The sequence below is a fragment of the Eleginops maclovinus genome, chromosome 9 (assembly GCF_036324505.1).
Source record: "Eleginops maclovinus isolate JMC-PN-2008 ecotype Puerto Natales chromosome 9, JC_Emac_rtc_rv5, whole genome shotgun sequence".
Lineage (NCBI taxonomy): Eukaryota > Metazoa > Chordata > Actinopteri > Perciformes > Eleginopidae > Eleginops > Eleginops maclovinus.
In genome coordinates, this window is record NC_086357.1 from 8,301,860 (window position 1) to 8,321,211 (window position 19,352).

The following is a 19,352-nucleotide window of genomic DNA, read 5'->3' on the forward strand; positions in this document are numbered from 1 at the left end:
ATTCCGTTTTCAACCGTGACTCACATCTAACATACCCAATGTCCGTCCCCCAAAAATGCGAGTTATTCCATTGGCTGTGTCCTCCTCCTATAGCGCTGACCCGGGGGTGACCCAGAAAAATTAGCTGTCATTGCAATCAGCTGTGTGAGGGGGACAGCTCCAAAAAGGACCTGCACAATTTTACAACAGGTAAACGTTTAACAATATTTTAATTTCTGTGTTCAATCCTGTGTGCACTGACTTTTAAGGTATTTAATACTTTAGTATGTTTTTCTTTTACTCGTATATGTTGCTGCAAACAATAGTGTTGTAAATGTGATTAATACAGCTTAAAATATGTTTGCAGTTTCTCATTTCCTTTTGCACAATGAAGAATGCATGGGTGATAGGCTCCACGGTGCTTTAAACAGACGGGCAATTTAGATTTAAACATGCTTACTGATATATTATAATGTGTTTTGTTTCCTTTTTAAACAGTTTCTTGCATATTTAAAACTCATTCGTATATTATAAATCACAATGTTGTATTTTAGTTATGCGTACATGAGGCTGCGGCAGATGCTGTGTTGAAGCACTTCAGCAGGAAAGACATAATAATAATAATAATAATACATTTTATTTGTAAGCGCTTTTCAATCACTCAAAGACACTTTACAGATGAAAAATAAGTAATTAAAATACATTTAAAAACACAGAAACACAAGAAAACGCAGAGAAGTAGATACATTGTAAATAGAACAGCACAATACAACAGTCAGACAGAACAAAAACAGAATTAGGAAAAGTGGTGGTTAAGAATTATAGGCAGAGTGGAACAGGTGTGTTTTGAGTGCCTCGGTGTTGTCTCGAAAAATACGGTTAAATAAATGTTCAAAAATTGTGACATTATGCATATAGCTTCAACCACTCCGTATGGTATTTCATCACCACATGCATTAAAAAAAATAACAGATCAGGAATGTTGCCAATACATTTTCAAACAATCAATCAAAAATAATCCTATTGTTGTTGTCGCCATCTAGTGGCATCCTAACCCTTTTAGGGACATTACACCTTGTTCTGCGAACTAACGCTGATTTTTAAATGTAATCAACAGGAGAATGTGTAGTGAATTAAAAACCAGGAACACAGTATTTTTTTCTTCTGTAATTTAATGTTGCAAATCTCATGGCAATATAGAGTAAGGTGATACATTGACAGTGCATTCGTATGCTGTTCTGTTGCAGACATGGCTCAAATATATTACCTGCTGATCTGCATGCTGGCTTGTCAATGTCCCGCAGTCAGCGGGCTGTTTGAATGGGTGAAAGGAGCGTCGGCTCCAAAAGCAGCAGCAGCAGCAGCAGCAGCAGCACCACCACCACCACCTCCTCCACCTGCAGCAGCCGAAGTCCCAGCACTTCTTACAAAGAATGCTCAATTTGAGATGGCTACTGCAGATGAGAGGTTTTTGGCTGAAGCAAAGCAGATGGAGATCAGCCCGTTAGACGGCTGCCACTACAAGGTAAAAACAATCAGGGTTTGTTAGTCTGTTGCTCAGACTTCACCTATGCTAACTTTTATAAAAACACGGTCACAATCGAATATTTTGATATTCATGTGATTTTTACTTAAGGCTGCAAGCAGCATTTGTTTTCATTGATTTAATCTAATGGTTACATACTTGAGTATGGGAGTACTACAAGAATGGGAAAACCCCAAAAAGCATAATTAAGACCCTTTTTAGGACTTAAAATCACATGAAAACCTGAATTGTTTTGGGATCAATAATACCATGCCACTCCGGAAAGGTTGAGAAACATGAAGGCGTTAGAATTCGTCCATTGGTTTGTCCTTGAGATCTAAACAAAGTGCTATCATCTGTTGTAGGTTGTTGCCCGGCTGAAGGGGAGCTGTGAGAGCCTACCAGAGGAACCGCTCGCCAAGCTTGGAGTGGTTTTGTTTAACTGCCAGGCAGAGGCTGAGGGGCGTCGCACCTTCCCATGTACAGAGGAAATGGTAAAACATGACATTATCTGAATATTATTTAAACATGGTGGGGTTTTTTGTCTTTCTTTGGAGCTATTCCTGATCTTACTTTGATGTTTCAGACCATAAAAGAGTGTACAGAAGGCATGGATTCAGACACATGGAATGCGTACCACATAGTGAGCAACAGAGCGCGCTCAGTCTGCTACTCCACGCGCCAGCAGCTGTTTCGGCGCCGAGCAGAGCACACCGTCAACGCTCTCATCTCCACAGCGACCAGCCAACTGGATGCAATGAAGGACCTGAAGGTAGGTGTCAGTTCAGTCTCCGTCTTCATGTGCACAGTATGCAGGTTAATTTGATCGTGTTGTTTTATAACAGGAGGGCCAGCTGGAGCTGAAGGAACTGACTGCAGCCTCCCTTGACAAAGTGCTGGATGGTCACAGTGCCCTGCAGGCCCAGCAGGGGAAACTGTTTGAGGGCCAGGGCCAAATGGAGAGCTCACTGAGGGACAACCTGGAGCGGCTGGACCAGGAGAAAGTCCTCATCGCCTCTGGACAGGAACTGGTAGCCCAGCTCATTCAGGGCATTAAGAAGAAGATGGGTGAGAGCTGTCATGATGAGAATTGAATTCAGCAACATGTGTATATATATATATATTTTTTTTAAACTTGCATTTTAAATTATGACCTGCTGCTGGCATTCCTGTCACCTAAAGAGAATGTGAGTGAGCATCTGCAGCTCCAAGGCTCGGAGGTGCAGGACAGCCACAAGGCGATTGTTAACAACCTTGCAGACGTCGGACACCAAGCTCAGGACATTCACCAAAAAATTGGTAATCAAAGCGAAGTATTGCAAAATAACTTCAATTCCTTAGAAGCTTTGAAAACTTGTCCTTCAAAGGAATGCTGTCTTGTCTTTTTATTTTATCTGCACCTGTGTATGATCAGACCACAGCATGTCAGAGTTCCGGCAGTACCAGGACCAGACCTCGCAGTACTACACTGACCTGATGAAGAAACTGGAGCGCATGAACGGCACCCTGGGAGCCATGCTGCACTTCCTGGAAAACATGCAGAGCCGCGTTGAGGACAGACTTCACATGATCCAGTGCTATCTCGGCCGGGCAGGTGGGACAGTATACTCTCACTGAAGTATCCAAATGTGTTCAGAATCAGAATCCCTTTATTCGTCCCACAGAGGGGACATTTTCATTTGTACAGCAGAAAGAGCCAAAGACGGCTTAATATTACACAATTTACAAAATACACAAAAATAGACCTCAGAAACCTTTCTCAGTATAGCAGCCAGGTATATATTGCACAGTTATTAACACAACAAGGGGGTGTTATAGTCAGTGTTGTTATATGTGTGGGGGTCTACCGGGGCCCTTGGTGGTTATACAGTCTGACCGCTGCAGGAAGGAAGGACCTGCGGTATCTCTCCGTGAGACACCGCGGGTGCAGCAGCCTGTCGCTGAAGGAGCTGCACAGTGCGGACAGGGTTTCCTGGAAGGTGTGGGACACATAAGCTGGAGATGGTTCCTTTGGCTCCAGAGGATGAAGTCCTCTTCTCTGATTATAATAACAAACATTGAGCTTAATGATTAAATGATCAACAGAAAAACAAAGTGTTTCATTTCAGTCGGCTATCCAAGGCAAATTGATAAATGAACTTGAACTAAATATCTTTTTAGTTTTGTGCTGTCTGTTAAATCTAAGCTGTTTGAATACATCAATTAAGGCTTTTGGAATTATGATGGCCAATTTTGGCATGAGGTGTTAAATATGGTATGTATCTATATAATATTATTTATTTTTCTTATTTACCTCGTGGTTACAGGTTTGAGCCTGGCAGCCATGTGGACGTGTATCGCACATACGAGCTACTTCCTCCTGTGTGCTGTCCTGCTGACATTCCTGCGTTGTCCCGGTTTCTCCCGAGTCATGCTGCTGCTCACCGTGCCTCTGAACGCAGTGTCTGAAATGAACCAGCAGCCGGCGCTGGACCTCACCAGCCTCAGCCTGCTGCTGCTCCTTCTCTGCCTGGGTATAAACTGAAAGCTGCTTACAAAGCAAATACAAGGTCTCCAGTCCTTATGTATGTCACAAAAAAAAGTGTTTGTTTCATTTCTGCAGCTCGGTGGTTTTTAGGCAAGTTGTTGGCGTGCTTCCAGAACAGAGGAAAGCCAGCGACCCCACGTGGCATTGCAGAGCCCCCGAAGACAGATTCATCTCGCGACTCGTGTCCACCGTCCTCCACACCTCAGAAGTGAGTCAGCAGAGCTCCTTTGATACAGCCTATGCTGCACACTAAGGCTGCAAAATCACTATGGATTTGCATCATTGATTTTGAAATACTGGTTTGTCTATTAAATGTCCATATGATTTCAAAGAACATCATAATGTCTTGTCCGGCTGACCAAGATATTTATTTTACAATGATATAAACAGAAAAATAAGGATGTTATATTATGCAACTCCTGATTCAAAACTTCTAAAGATTCGCTAGATAAAACAAAATCAATTCAACAAATGTGTTAAATCAGTGCTCTTTGTTATTTGTAGTGAATTTATTTGATGTGGTCTATCTTGTTCTTTCATCCTCAGGAATGAAACTTATGGTTTAATGGAAAATGACGACCTGTGGAATCAGGACAGCTTCATATCAGGTTTGAAATGTACACAGTAGATTAACTGTAAAATATATGACAATGAATTCACCTAAAAAAGAGATTTGCTCTCACTTATTCAGGTAACTTTGGAGTATCAGCAGTGTCCACCCCTCCCAGGAGGTCGATGCCAGAGTCCAGGTTCACTCCGATCATTGGCACACCAAATTACTCCACCCCCAGGCCACGTCTTTCAGCGGTGAGCAAACTGAGACGATGTCATATGTAGGATAACTAAAGTAAGTCCTCATCCATTTTCCATTATCTTTTTTTAGGCTTTGTTTGCTGATATCCCCCCAAGGAGCATGGGATGTGTTTATGATGCAGCGAACCACTCGCTTGATTTAGTGAACGACTCACGAAGTGCCAGTCCGACCCCATCACTAATCAGCAACAGGTCAGCGTTTTAGACTTTCTGATCACTCCTCAAGGGCCGCTTAATGAAAACAAAATTTGTATCTGGATTTTCATGTAAATTAATAATGTCTTATTCTGTGGCAGCTCTCTATCAGGCCGTCAGCTGTGCAATGCAGTCACAAAAACAGGGAAGGCCTGTAAGAAGAGAGCCGTGCTGGGACAGGAGTACTGCAGAGTCCACGAAGGGGGGCACACCTCCTACGTTTTTAAATGAGCACTACACTTTTCTTTTTTCTTAAGACTACAAAGGTTTTTTTTAATGTATTTTTCAGTATGTTTACTTGTTTTTTTTCTTTGCCAGAGGGCCTTCTCTGCAGGAGATTAAACTGTTATTGTGATGTCATTGTATGTGCTGCCGGCAGTTCAGTTTTCACTCAATAAATTATTTCTTTATATATAAATCTGTCTGTAAGTGTATTCAAACACCAGTAGTAGCATCAAAAGCTGGATTCAAAACCCCACACAATGATTCAGGAAAGAAGCAAAAGACATATTATAGGTATAAAATATTTATTCTGCCAACACATAAAAAAAACGTCCAAGCCACCAGATATATGGCCCTTCAAGAAACGTATTCCTCTTCATTTAAATAAAGTACATCAAAACTTGTAAAACCTTCAAAAATGAAGGTAATTCAGTGATGAAATTGTTTACAAGAAAATGTATAACAGACAGATAATTTAGAGTTATTATTAAACTGTGCCAGCACCTGGATATCAAGATTGAAGCAGTCAATTAAACTAAGAATGATTAACACTAGCATAGTGAAACAAATCAACACAGAGTTACACAGTATGGTGTTGCCGACTTGATGATATTCATTCCAGCTCTGAGTGACAGAATCATTCAGTAACATCTACCTTTGCACATGAACCCCCTTGTGTTCTCTTCCACATCTTCCAACCGAGCGGGCACAAACCAGAGTCAGAGTTTTCACTTCCGCGCGGAGTCATAGTTGGCAACAAACCAATCGCAGGTTTCTTTTAAAGCTGTAAGTGAGAGCAGGAAGAATCAGTGAGAACAGGCAACAGATGAAATCAAAATGTACTTCATATAAAAATGCTGCATTAATGGCATTTAAACAGACTCCAGCAGTCAGTCCCACCTTGTGCGAACGGCGTGAAGGTGAACTCTGGCAGGTATCGGCGCAGCTTAGCATTGCTGGCAGTCTTTTTGAATTGTCCGTCTGCTTTACTGGTATCAAACTAGAGGTCAAAGATTAAGGTAAGTATACACTACTGTTGAGACATATTTTAAGCCATGGGAAATAGTTATGATTACACATGAGTCTGTAAAGTACAAACTACATGAAAGTTGAACAACTAATTATTACAGTATTTTATTTAAACATACATTTGAAGACAACTTGTAATCGACTGCAAGGAGAATAGATGTCTCAGTGAAGAACTTTGCAGCATTTAATTTTCTCGAAATATTTAAAAGTATTTAAGAATACATACATGGATGGATAATTGACTGAGCTGGTATGATCTTTGTTTGATGAAATGGTATGGTTTACTTTGATGGCCTAACAAACTGCCTCACATCTGGAATGCAGACTTTATAAAAATAGGTTAACTTGGCATAGTTAAAAGGATACCACCACTTCTCCTTTGAAGTCCAGTGCTTGCACAACTGCCTCTGCTGCGTCTTTGATGGACACTTCTTCTTCCTCTCCAACTGGAACCAGTGCACAGGACACAAGCATTAGTACAGATTTTATTCTGCCTAACTACTTATATGCTTTGTATGAGGACTCACCAGAGAGAATTATTGGATCGACCTCTGGATACTCCCTCAGAACCCACAGAAAGAGACGAGCCAGATCTAAAGAGTAGATGAACTGTCTTCTTGGAGAGCCGGAGCCCCAGACCACCAGGGGCTTCCCCTCGTCTGACCATGCAAACAAATGAGAAAACATTATAGTTCAATGTATCCCTGTTAAACCCCTTAGTATCAGTTTCATACTCAGATAATAAATACATTGTAACAACAAAATCCATTCTCTAAAACAAAAACAAAAAAGGTTATGTATTTACAGAATGTATCTCTCCACTTGTAGTTAAGTAAGGATGTGTAGTTACAGCCTCAAACCTCAACCAACGCCAAGAAGTTAAACATATTCATCATTTTAAAGAGGCCCTGTTGAGCTTTTTGGGGTGCCCCTTTCCTGTAGTGTTGTATCGTTTTTTGTGCATGTAAATGGTCTGCAAAGGCTACAATTCCGGCACTCCGACACATTGTATATGATAGGCTAAAGGGCGGGACAGCTCTAAGCATTTGACCAATCACAACAAAGCTGGCCAGCTAACCAATCAGAGCAGACTGGGCTCTGGTTTCAGACAGAGGGGGAAAAGAGGTGCTGCAGCACAGGCAGTATGAGAAAAATAAAGAGCTTTTTGAACATTAAAGCAAGTTAATGTTACAGAAGAATCATAAAATACAAATATGAACCTGAAATGAGCATAATGGGGCTCCTTTAAATAAGATAAAGGGCAGAATAATATTTGGTATTGTCAGACATAGTTGAGGTGTTATATCAACAGGGAAACGTTACCCTATGTTAGAGAATGTGTTACTTACTTTGAGCAATGTAAGCTTTGTGTATGAGCCCTGGCAGCACATGGCCGTCCTCAATGCTGAAGTTGTCATGGGGACCAAACACATTAGTGGGAATGACCGCTGTATAGCAATGCCCATACTGCTGGAAAGATGCCCTGTGAAACATACACACACTTTCACAAACAACTCTTTTTCAAGCAATATTAGTGATTTACTAAACAGTATAAAATCTACAACTAGTTCCCACCTGTTGTGAACATCAATCATTCTCTTTGCATAGGCATAGCCGAAGTTCGACTCATGAGGCGGACCGTTGTGGATCTTGTACAAAGAAGTACATTCATGTTAAAAGTCGCCATATTCCATATTTGCCGATACACGCTAGTTAGCAGTACACCGATAGGGGCTATGTACCATGGTTTCATCGATAGGGTAGGTGGTCTTATCAGGGAAGATGCAGGTGGACAGGCAGGAAACAACTTTGACCGCGCCGACTTCATGTGCCGCCTGCAGCACGTTATCATTGATGAAGATATTGTTTCTCTGAAGGGCACAGAATATATATATATACATCAGTGACAACAAAAACATATTTGAAGTTTCAACCATCTGTGCGGCTTCATTAGCAGTGATTGCAGCAGTGCCACTTCTTCATACCCAAAAGTCCAGGTTGTATTTCATGTTCTTGAAAAGCCCCCCAACCATAGCAGCCAGGTGAATGACGTGTGTTGGCCGAAGTTTTTCAAACACCGCCCGTGTTTCCTCCATGTTCCTAAAGAGAGAGGCCACATTAATACAAGATAAGAAAAGTGAAGACAAATTGTGTTTGTTTGCATGTAGAGGCTAGAGGAAGTATGCCATACATCAGGTTGGCATCCTTGGAGGAGAGGAATGTCCATTCTTCCCCCTCCTTGGCTCCCCCCTCCTCTTTGACCACATGCTGTATGGCCCTGCCCACCAAGCCGGACCCTCCTGTCACCAACACCCTCAGAGGAGCGGAGTGATCACTCTGACAGCTCATCTGGAAAAAGCAATGCAAATGAAAACCTGAAGAGCTGAAGGCATTAAGCAAATAAAACAAAATATGAGCATTTATATACGATAGTGAGGTTATATACAAAGGAACGGTTAATATGCTTCCCATCAGGTTTACAGGTGGGCGTGTTGCAGGTGAATAGTGTTACAGATTAATGTGTGGTTCGATCAACTGGTGATATTCTATAATGTTACGCAGATGTATCAGGGGCGTGTACTTTGAGCAGCTCATTTTGATCGTTTCGTCTGTAGTTTACATAGATCTTTTGCTATATATGGCTCCATAAGAACACGTTGATGCACATTCAGTATGTGTATTTGAGGTTGTGTCAACGATACCGACATCAGGATGCTCACAGTGAGGACTACAAAACGACAAAGCTTGTGTTATAATAGTCATATCTTATCTGGATAAGTGCTGCACAATGCAGAATACCGCTTTTATGAGAGGGATAAAGGTGTTTAGTCTTTAATATTAAACATGATCGCTGATAGATAGCCACAGAAGTAGCATCACAATGGAATCGAGCACAGCTCCACAGCTTAAGACTTCAGATCAGAATCAGAAATACTTTATTTATCCCAAACTGGGAGAGAAAAAAATTGTTGCAGCAGCCAAATACAAAAGGAAGCAAAAAACAAAACAAAAACAGAACTAAAAAATAAAAATGAGAAATATACAAATGTACAAATAAGGCAATGAAATGCCACGCTGCTTACTGTGAGTAAACACTGTGTGCGTCACTTATAAGGTATACAGGTCTCAGATGACTTGGCATCATATTAAGAAAGACATAAAGTAATAAGTCTGGCAAAAATAACTGGTTTAAATGATTTATTTGAGCTTGCAATGTTTTGAACAGACATCCCCGGTCACCTGCTTTGTCGTTTTGTAGTCCTCGCTGTGAGCGTCCTGATATCGGTATCGTTAACACAGTCTCAAATACTCGTACTGATCGAAGTGTTCTTATGAAGCAAACAGCAAAAGATAAATGTAAACGACAGACGAAACGATCAAAACATGTATTTCCTGGTTAGTCGACATGGGCTGCTCAAAGTACACGCCCCCGACACATCTGCGTAACATAGAACATCACCAGTTAATCGAGCCACACATTAATCCGTAATTTAAGTCATTTCTGTGAATATGTTTTCTAGCCCAAATACATGTTCTTACTCACAAAGAGCATTAAACAGGTTAAGAGTATTAGTCAGCATAGTATTGCAAGACAAATAACTAAATTATTCAATATCTTACTATAGCTATATTAGATACTCGCTTATTTTGATCTCAGGGTATCATAAGATACATTTGATTCTTGTTACCTGCATCTCAGAACAGTTAAGTCTGAACAGAACTTTGCTGTGCACAGCAAGACAAGCTAACGTTATTAGTCAGAGTTGAAGTTAGCTATGCTAGCATGTAACAGCTGTCATATTCATTCCTGTGTAATGAAAATGTAGCAAGATAAAACTAAACCTGAATGTGGCAACTCTATTGCAAGTAACAGCTATTCATCTTCGTTCGCCTAATGCAGGGAAGCAAGTTAAATCAGAGCCAAACAGACATGTAAAGTAGTAGTTTTGTTACCCGTTAGCTGTAAACTACTCAGGACAGGAGCCGGTGTAAAGAGCGTGGACCGTAAAGAGTGGCAGATGGAGAACTCCACTTCCGGTTATAACTTCAAAATAAAGTTTAATTGAGGAGCTGGGTCGTTTTCCTGCCACAAATAAATTAAATATAAGTCTCTTTCGACTTAAAACTATTGCAAATGTGGCAAAGCAATAACCATAAAACAAATAATTTCGTTGTATTCATTTATTATGTTTCTCACGGAATTTTTACATGATAAAGCTTTGCTTTTATATGTAAAAATACGCTTTTTTTAAAGCGACGTGAACGTTTGTATCCTAAACTATCCCTTACAGAACATTCCCAAAATAACTGCACGTCAAATGTATCTTTGTCATGTTATATATTTTATTATTATTATTATTTTAATCATTTTTTTAACTGCCCATCTTACTTCCTATGCTTCAGAGCAAACAGTATTCTATGTTTTCTAAAGTAGAACAGGTGAGGATTTAAATTACTAGAACTGTTTTTTAAAAATAAATGATGTAATGATGTTTTTCCTTAATGATGGATTTTGCTCAATCAGTATTTTGTATTAGCTCCCGACCAGGCTGATGGAACAATAATTGTATTTTTGCAATTTTGTTTCAAAATGTGTCTTAGAAACACATTATAAGCAGATACTGTTCATTAGCACAGCTCCTTAGTGGATTGAACAGAAGTTTTATCATCAGTTTGGTGTTTTAATTAAAATTTTCCCTAAACATTTTTTTGTAATGCAATAGCATTTATCACATTTTTGTAAAAGATGTACTGTCTTGTAGATTTATAATAAAAACAGTATCATGTACGGGACTTCTTACCATTGAAGTCTCTTATGCTTCATCCTCTTTCATCAATCTACGTTTTCATTCTTTTGTTCCAAAAACAATAAACAGCTTGAAATATACATCCGTACACAATAACCAGATAGCGACATACTGTATATGATTTCAGTGCAAATCCAATTGGAAAAACATTACAGAAAACAAATCTTGTGATAGATTTTGCATGCTTTTTATTTGAGTTGGTTTAAACATGTATCCTCTGCTGTGTTGGTCTACTGAGGAGACGAGAGCCTGCCGAGGAAGAGGATGGACTTGGTCTTATTGTGCCTAATGAAAAAGAGGAAGGGGTGGTCTGCTGTGAAGTGTTCCTCCCTCAACATACAGAATGATATCATTCCCGCTGTGGCTGCAGCCGCCTCCGTCCCCTCTTCATTCACCTCCACGAAGGCCTTGTGGGCCACTGTGGACAGGAAGAGTCCTCCTTCACCGTTCATGCCAGACAAATCAGCCTTTGCAGAGCAGAACACGTCCGTCATGCCTAGTTTGGCCAGAGGCTCGTTCAGCTCGTACTCTTCCTCCAGCTTGAATTTGGGCAGGTGAACGAGGACTTCAGAGTGGACGTCCATGTTATCCTTGTTGGTCCAATCTGCCAGCTTCTCTTGTGTTAGCTCATTCTCCAGCTGGAACAAACCACACATATGATAATCATGTCTTTGTGTAGCTAAAACAAATGCTTTTATTTATGTTAGTGATGTGCAGACCGACTCATTTTCACAGGTTCAGTTCAATTGAGTTGGCATATGTTAATGAATCGTACTTTTCAACCTTTTGAGTTTGGATAGTTTTGCCAATTATGGCACCAGTTTCTATGTGACACTGTTACAGCAACACATTTGACCGCTAATGCTGCCAGCCCCTTATCACTTCTCTACAATGCATTACAAGCCAGTATGTATACATTTAAGTTAAAAGAGAAGGACAAAAATCTATTATATTTCTAGACATAGCATCCTACTTGTAGGTGGACGTTACAGAAATGTCACTAAAAAAATCTATAGTCATTTGTGCTGCTTTCATGTGATGTAAGAATTCCTGAGCATATTTCATTCATATCCGAGAATGAAAAAGTACAAATCTACATTGTAACATTCATTTTGTATTGACATTATGACGCAAAGCTCATTATAGTTCCTAACCCTGGGAATAGGACGAAGCGAGGAGTTTTTGAATCCAGCATTACCCTGCGATGCATGCTGTCTATCTCAGGAGCATGCAGGCCCACTCGTTATATACAGACAAAGAAAAGACTGTTTTTTATTCAGTCAGCTGGTCAAGATCTCTTTTGCAAGACGCAAAAACAAATTGTACTTTCAGAGTTATTCCCCCGCATGTTCTTAGTCGTATGGAATATTTACTTTTGCAAGAGTGCAAATGTTCCTTATTTATGAACACCTTCCAATACATCCTGTGTCACCCTGGTTAGGCTAGGTAATTGCTTCTCGGTTTTTACCTTCAGCAGAGGGTCAGAGCCATCTGTGGACTCCTCAGGCAGCAGGATGAACATGCTGAGCTCCTCATCCACGTACGGCAGCTCCAGGATCTGCAGGGCGTGCTCATCAATATAGTTGTAGGGCAGCTTCTTCATCTGGAACATCATCTGGACCGGCTTGGATTCATTCTGTAGCAGACAAAAAGACAATCAAAGTGATCAGATCACTTAGAATGTCTGAATTTAGTTTCCGATGAAGCTGAGCTCCAATATACTTGTCTCTATATCTGCAATCTTCACCTGGTTGAGTTTAAAGGGCATCTCTTTGGTTTTTGCCTCATCAAAGCGGTTCATCCAGTTTCCCTTGAAGTAGATGGCATTAACCAGGGCCAGCCTAGTCATAGGGGTGACTGTTTCTGGCTTCAGAAGATCTTTAATCTTGTCTGAAAGTAAAAACAGAGAGATGATCTAACAGGGATTCATGGAGGAAACAATTCAAATGATTGATGTACAAGATAAATAATTGTGTGTCCGATTAAGATTGCTCACTTTCTGTCTGCTGCTCGACCCAGTCGTTGATCTCTGCTCTGCACGCCTCTGCAGCTCCGATAAAATCTACAGCTTTCATATCTGCCTGGTAGAACTTTTGTGTTGCTGCAAGGAATTGCTGGAAAAAGCAGATATGTTGTGAATTGAGTCATTTAGAGTTATTGATTTAGTATAAGTATGTAGATATTCTATGGCGAGTGAAAACTGAAGGCTTACCGGGAGGAAGTTTGCAGTATTTTCTCCATAGAGGCGGTTGGCTAGTTTCAGGATGTATGATGAGGATGGCGAGTTGATGTCAGCGTTTAGTGACTGGAACTTGGAGTGGACATCTTTATCAGAACGGAATGACAGTGCCTGTGTGAGAGGGGTGGAACAATTGACTTTATTCTGGGATAAAAAATGTAAGACCTGATGTTTAGTCATACGCGTTGCTATCCATGGCTAGGATGAAGCACATTAGCTTGCCTGCTTTATGTAAGACATTTTCTTTATCTTTTTTTATATGTGCCTGCTCTACAAACTAAACAATATCATTCTAAAGCTATGCAGACAGGCATGTCTTATGTTTACTTGTTCTTTAGGTTTTTTCTTTTTTAAGGCTAAATTCAAAATAAGGGAATGCAACAGTATACAATTATTATTTAGACAGACAACAGCGTTCTTCCAACTTTGTTTCAACAGTTTTGGGAAGGCTATTTCCTGTATCTGCTTCCCTTCAAAGAGTCAGAAATGTGATAATGATAATAATAATAATACATTTTATATATAGCGCGGAACTCAAAGACAATTCACAATCTAAAATTCATAAAAAATACTTCAAAAGAACAAAAAAATAAAATGTATAAAACACAACATTTATTACAGATTAGAAGCAGTTCTGAAAAGGTGAGTTTTTATTTGAGATTTGAATGAAGGCAGATTGGCGCAGTAACAAATGTGTTCCTGTATTCCTCGCCTGTAATGGGTTTCATTTACTAAACTAACATGACTTGACTTAGTATTCAACTTTACTAATACTCAACAATGCAGCCTGGTTTTAAAGTCAGGAGGAAAGCCTCAGTACAGTCTGTTAACAGCAGCATATTATTATTATTATTATTATTTATCGGCTTTATAGTGTATTTCTATATTCTGTATGCTGTTGTGATGCTTGTATTCATTCATTATCAACCTGCTGAACCTGAAAATATACAGTTCGGCTAAGACTTGTACTTTTCCAACATATAAATCATTAATCAAAAGAAGATAAAGAAAAACTAAGCTCTGAGGATTTACTACCTTTAAAAGCAAACCGGTTTCATGAATTGAAACAACTCAGTGTACAACCAACTTTTTACAGCCATCTGGGTTCAAGCAAACAGTACACTTCTTTGTTTTATAGGTGCATACTGAGGTCAAAGTACAGGTGTCATTAGACGTCGTATATCTTTAGACACACCTTTAATTTCTGCCTACATGTACATCTGAAGTTCTGAACTCACAAAATGTTTTATTGAAATAGACCAGCATGAATGTTTCAAAATGCAGATACATTTAACTGGGCTACAAGTGGAGGAAGCATGTAATAGAGCTAATGTGCTTACTTGTGCCATCTGAGCAGCTGTGTCTCCTTCAGCCCCCAGGAAAACCATAGCCAGGGCAGAGCTGATGCTCAGCGGGGAGACAAAGATGTTCCCGGCGGGATTTGCTTGGCTCAGAGTGCGGAACAGTTCCAAGGCAAAATCTGTGTTTGAGCTGCTGATGGCGGCCATGACGGATGATGTACGGGTTTCCTGCAATGAGAAAATCTATATATAATACCTTATTTTAAAATACATTTCATACCAGTTAAACATGGCAGTAGGAACCAATCCCAATCATTTTCGGGTATTTTAATGTTATCTCCCTTTCCCCTTCATGACCACTGACAAGTAACTTGGACCAATTACAGACTAAAGTTGACAAATAAAGCTTTTAACCCTAACTTTATTTACTTATAAAGAGTCGATAATGAGGGATTTTCTTGGACGTGCACATGCATTGTATTGGCATTGTGGTCACCTAGATGCTTATTTAAGAGACTTTTATAATACATCCACCACCACAGTTCACCACTTAGTTTAAAGCAATGTTAAAGGAAATGCAGCATTAAAGTGAGTGTTTGATGTCTGGGTATAATAAACAACGAATAAGGTATTACACCTTGCACAATTGTAACCTGCCAAGTAATGTTTTTAGACGCATTTACAGCCAAAGTTGATAGGCTATTGTATTTCCCCACGTTCCAGACACGCAGTTCACTAGGGTGTGTAAGTTGCGTTTACGTACCCGGAAACGAAGCTACGCACGACCATCTTTAAATTTAACATGTATGAGAATATATGTATAAACATGACGCTATTTTAGGATTATTAGTCACATCTTTACATTACCTTATTGTCCTCAGGCAATGACTGCTGGCACGAAAGTGAAAGCAAAACGTAAAAAACCCCGAAAGTCAGAAAAAATACCCTAGAAACACAGAATCCACAATATGCAGGGTCAGTGGTAAAGCCCAGAGGAAGAGAGCTGCTCATTTATACGAAACACAAACACTGTCCCTGCAGTCAGTGGGTGGGACGCGTGACTGGGCGATAAGTCACTGACTGATAATAAATACATTCCATTATACCGGAAAGAGAACAATATGAACCAATGCTGTGAAAAAAGTTTGAACAACTTCAATAGGCAGGCGCAGGCAGGCTAAAGTCCTTGAGCAGGACCCCACCCATTGTCACAAATCAAACTCTGTGCATTTTTAAAACGTATTTATTTATTTAATAATTAAAATATTTGACCTTTGTTGTTTTTCAAATAATGATTCCATTTTATTTTCCTGTAATTACTAGGCTTATCTTTCATTATCGCTCAGCAGGACCCCACCCATCTCACACAGTGCCGACAATCAAACTAAAGTAATTAAAGGTCCCATATTGTGGCCGTTTTACTGATCATAATTCGATTGTTGAGGTGTACTAGAATAGATTTACATTGTTCAATGTTCCAAAATCACATAGGTTTTCTCATACAGAGTCTCTGTATAGCACACGTCTCAAACTCAAGGCCCGCGGACCAAATCCGGTCCACAGACTCATTTTATGTGGCCCGCGAGAGTTTTCAAAGAATATAATGTTTATTATACCGCTACACGCCACTTTACAGAAGCTCGTTGCCCATAAACTACATGTCCCACAATCCATCTCGTTTTGTGACATGCGAACTGAAGAGCGAGGCAGTGAGTGACAAGAGTTACGGTAGCACAGCGACACCAACCACGGAGCAAAGTCTGCTTCGGCAACCGAGACAAGAAACAGCAGAACCAGAACCAACAGACGGCTTCTTCCTCACAGAATGACACGCTCTGTTAGTCAGTCCCGATGTCGCTACGGCTGATTCAGAGACACACATGGATTTATGTTTTTAAAATAAACTTGTGTTACGGTTATTTCCACTTTTGTGATTTGAGAAAGATATGAGGTCTTGACTTGCAGCTTATGAATTTGTTTTCTCTATATTCAGACGATGAATACTTGTAAATACGTGTGTGTTAAGTTTGTGAAGGCAGGAGGAAAACTTCCGCAATCACCATCTCCTCTCTGTTCCTCCCATAGACTGTATATACAGTCTATGGTTCCTCCTCACCGCCATCCCTGAAAATAATGAGTGACAGGTGATACACACCAGGGTCTGGAAGAGGGGGTTTTCAAAGTCTTGGCTTTCAGATCATTCAGATATTGCTAAATTCAAATTATAAAAACTTAAATAGTGCTTGATCTAAAAATAATAAGGCTAACTTAATCTCATAAATTCATTGAATTTATTTAACAGAGAAAAGTGTGCACCCACATACAGTAGGTCGTGTCTACGTGCACCATGTCAGTGCACAGCTATGTGTTAATGCTAGCAAACTCAGTTTTTAAATAAATTGTACACTTTTTGTAATTGTTGCATATTTTCCCTTGCAATTATTTTCCCTAGACTTCTGCTTTCAGATGTAGTTATTACCAAAACCAATAATTATCCAATGCAGAGGCAATAATGTAATATAATACATTATTTTATATATATGTATATTTATATTGTCTTAAAGTTAAAACCGGCCCTTTGAGTGCAACCATAACGCTAATGTGGCCCGCCATGAAATTGAGTTTGACACCCCTGCTGTATAGTATCTCTATTCACTCTGTCCTAACGCTTTGTTGACATTTTCTTGACATTTCAGCCTTCCAACAGTAAATGGTCGGATGGCATTTGGTGTGCTTATTGGTCTATAGCTATGGGCGTGCCAATTTACCGATTGGTCTCCAGATTTAGTGAGGTCAATAGCCCCCCGGAAGAAAAAAATTGAAAAAGAAAAATCTACAACGAGGCGTGGGTTGTTGGCAGAGTAGACGCGTCTTTTCTCCTTTAAAATTGTACTCGTTAGGTTTCAAGGTTTCAAGGTTTTATTGGTCATATGCACAGCATATACAACATACAGTGGGGCAAAAAAGTATTTAGTCAGCCACCAATTGTGCAAGTTCTCCCATTTAAAAAGATGAGAGAGGCCTGTAATTTTCATCATAGGTACACTTTAACTATGAGAGACAGAATGGGGGAAACAATCCAGGAAATCACATTGTAGGATTTTTAATGAATTAATTGGTAAATTCCTCGGTAAAATACAGTATATGTTGGCAATGAAAATCTTATATCCCATGCTCCTCCAACAACTCAACATACATGGTGCAAATAAGATAAATAAAATAGTGCAAAAAGAGAGAAGAATATTTACAATAACAACAATAAAGATTTAAGGATGTGAAATATATACATATGTGGAATACATTGAAAGTATTTAAATACTTTACACTGTTGAATGAGGAGGTATGGACAGATGCATATATTATGTATAACAGATGTATATGGCAGATATGTGTAATATATAGATATGTGTACTATAAACATATATGTAAGGCAGATGTGTATAATATATATATATATATATATATATATATATATATATATATATATATATATATATGTGTATACTATAAACAGATGTGAGTAGACATTCACAGAGCTCAGGAGTTCAGCAGTCTTATGGCCTGTGGTATAAAACTGTCCCTGAGTCTGGTGGTCTTGGTCCGGATGCTGCGATGTCTGCCAGGCGGCAGCAGACAGAACAGCTTGTTGCTGGGGTGATGGGGGTCCTTTGATATCCTACCGGCCTTCTTCCTACACCACTGGGTGTAGAGGTCCTCCATGGATGGCAGCTCCGTCCTGGTGATGTGCTGAGCAGTTTTCACCACCCTCTGTAGAGTCTTACGGTTGAGGGCGGTGCAACTGCCATACCAGGCGGTGATGCAGCCAATCAGGATACTCTCGATGGTGCACCTGTAGAAGCTGCAGAGTATCCTGGAGTCCATGTTGAACTTCCGCAGCCTGCGGAAGCGAGCGTACAGGGTGTACTTTGAGGGTTTGTGACTTTGCAGATCGTTTACATGCAGAAAAAGCTACATAACACACGAAAGGACGGGTTATAACCGGAAAAGCATAATAGGGGACCTTTAAGAATCACAAAATGATACATCTATATATTTTTATCTAAGGATTTAGTTACACTTCCTTCTAAATCTTGTTTTCCTTCCTTTTCTTAGCTTTCAATCAAAGTGTTCCCCACACTGCCCTATGGAAAACAAAACATTATGCTTTTATTTTAATATGAGAAATTAAGATGCGTAATAAGTGTGTTATTGTGCAATACAAAATCATTTAACATATTTACCCCCCTTATAACCAGGAATATTATGAATATTAGTGCTTGTTCTTGTTCTCCTATTTGGTCCCTGTGGATCGGTAGAAAGGTGTGCCTGTGTGATTTACGGAGTAGAGATTATATCTTGTCTCCACCCATCACAGAGGCTTTACAGTACAGCCTTGGCAACCATTAAAACATGATAAACATTTCTGATTCATGGCAACCCTTGGACCCCAGACCTCTCTGTTATATAACTACCATCATACTGTACATCCTGTCCCACCATAGAAGTGCTCCTACGCTCTTTCTTCCTTACATATGAGTTATATTTACATGAAGTATATATAATACCTTATACTCCTTAAACAAACCATTCCTTTCTGCTCAATTCATTGTGTTAAATAAGGCATTTTGCCCCATTAACCTTAAGAACGCTTCTTAATTTAGATCAGGAAATATCTAGGCAAATAGTAGGGAGACTTAACAAGAATCTGACCAAG

The 19,352-nt window shown here is 39.7% G+C and overlaps 3 protein-coding genes across 6 annotated transcripts; 1 reads left to right on the top strand and 2 right to left on the bottom strand.

Annotated features, from left to right (window-relative positions):
* The first annotated feature begins 91 nt into the window (after positions 1–91).
* bmb (brambleberry) lies at positions 92–5,446 on the top strand. 2 transcript variants are annotated; one of them, XM_063890823.1, is made up of 13 exons: positions 92–189; positions 1,227–1,504; positions 1,870–1,998; positions 2,091–2,276; positions 2,350–2,572; positions 2,687–2,803; positions 2,919–3,098; positions 3,811–4,017; positions 4,107–4,239; positions 4,578–4,639; positions 4,723–4,838; positions 4,915–5,036; positions 5,141–5,446. In XM_063890823.1, the coding sequence occupies exons 2-13, from the start codon at positions 1,229–1,231 to the stop codon at positions 5,268–5,270; spliced, it is 1,881 nt and encodes a 626-aa protein (XP_063746893.1). In that variant the 5' UTR covers positions 92–189; positions 1,227–1,228; the 3' UTR covers positions 5,271–5,446. The 2 variants fall into 2 exon arrangements, with proteins under 2 accessions (XP_063746893.1, XP_063746894.1); XM_063890824.1 differs by lacking the exon at positions 92–189 and adding an exon at positions 201–248.
* A 103-nt stretch (positions 5,447–5,549) lies between these two features.
* Positions 5,550–11,015, bottom strand: LOC134869607 (GDP-L-fucose synthase-like). 3 transcript variants are annotated; one of them, XM_063891384.1, is made up of 10 exons: positions 10,245–11,015; positions 8,482–8,639; positions 8,276–8,390; positions 8,033–8,161; positions 7,866–7,939; positions 7,640–7,773; positions 6,818–6,949; positions 6,657–6,736; positions 6,162–6,261; positions 5,550–6,045 (listed from the first exon to the last, which is right to left on the bottom strand). In XM_063891384.1, the coding sequence occupies exons 2-10, from the start codon at positions 8,637–8,639 to the stop codon at positions 5,990–5,992; spliced, it is 978 nt and encodes a 325-aa protein (XP_063747454.1). In that variant the 5' UTR covers positions 10,245–11,015; the 3' UTR covers positions 5,550–5,989. The 3 variants fall into 3 exon arrangements, with proteins under 3 accessions (XP_063747454.1, XP_063747456.1, XP_063747455.1); XM_063891386.1 differs by lacking the exon at positions 10,245–11,015 and adding an exon at positions 9,531–9,706; XM_063891385.1 differs by lacking the exon at positions 10,245–11,015 and adding an exon at positions 9,535–9,704.
* A 248-nt stretch (positions 11,016–11,263) lies between these two features.
* Positions 11,264–15,749, bottom strand: serpinb1 (serpin peptidase inhibitor, clade B (ovalbumin), member 1). Its single transcript, XM_063891383.1, has 7 exons — positions 15,506–15,749; positions 14,678–14,866; positions 13,311–13,448; positions 13,095–13,212; positions 12,846–12,988; positions 12,567–12,734; positions 11,264–11,736 (listed from the first exon to the last, which is right to left on the bottom strand). The coding sequence occupies exons 1-7, from the start codon at positions 15,647–15,649 to the stop codon at positions 11,329–11,331; spliced, it is 1,308 nt and encodes a 435-aa protein (XP_063747453.1). The 5' UTR covers positions 15,650–15,749; the 3' UTR covers positions 11,264–11,328.
* Positions 15,750–19,352: the final 3,603 nt, after the last annotated feature.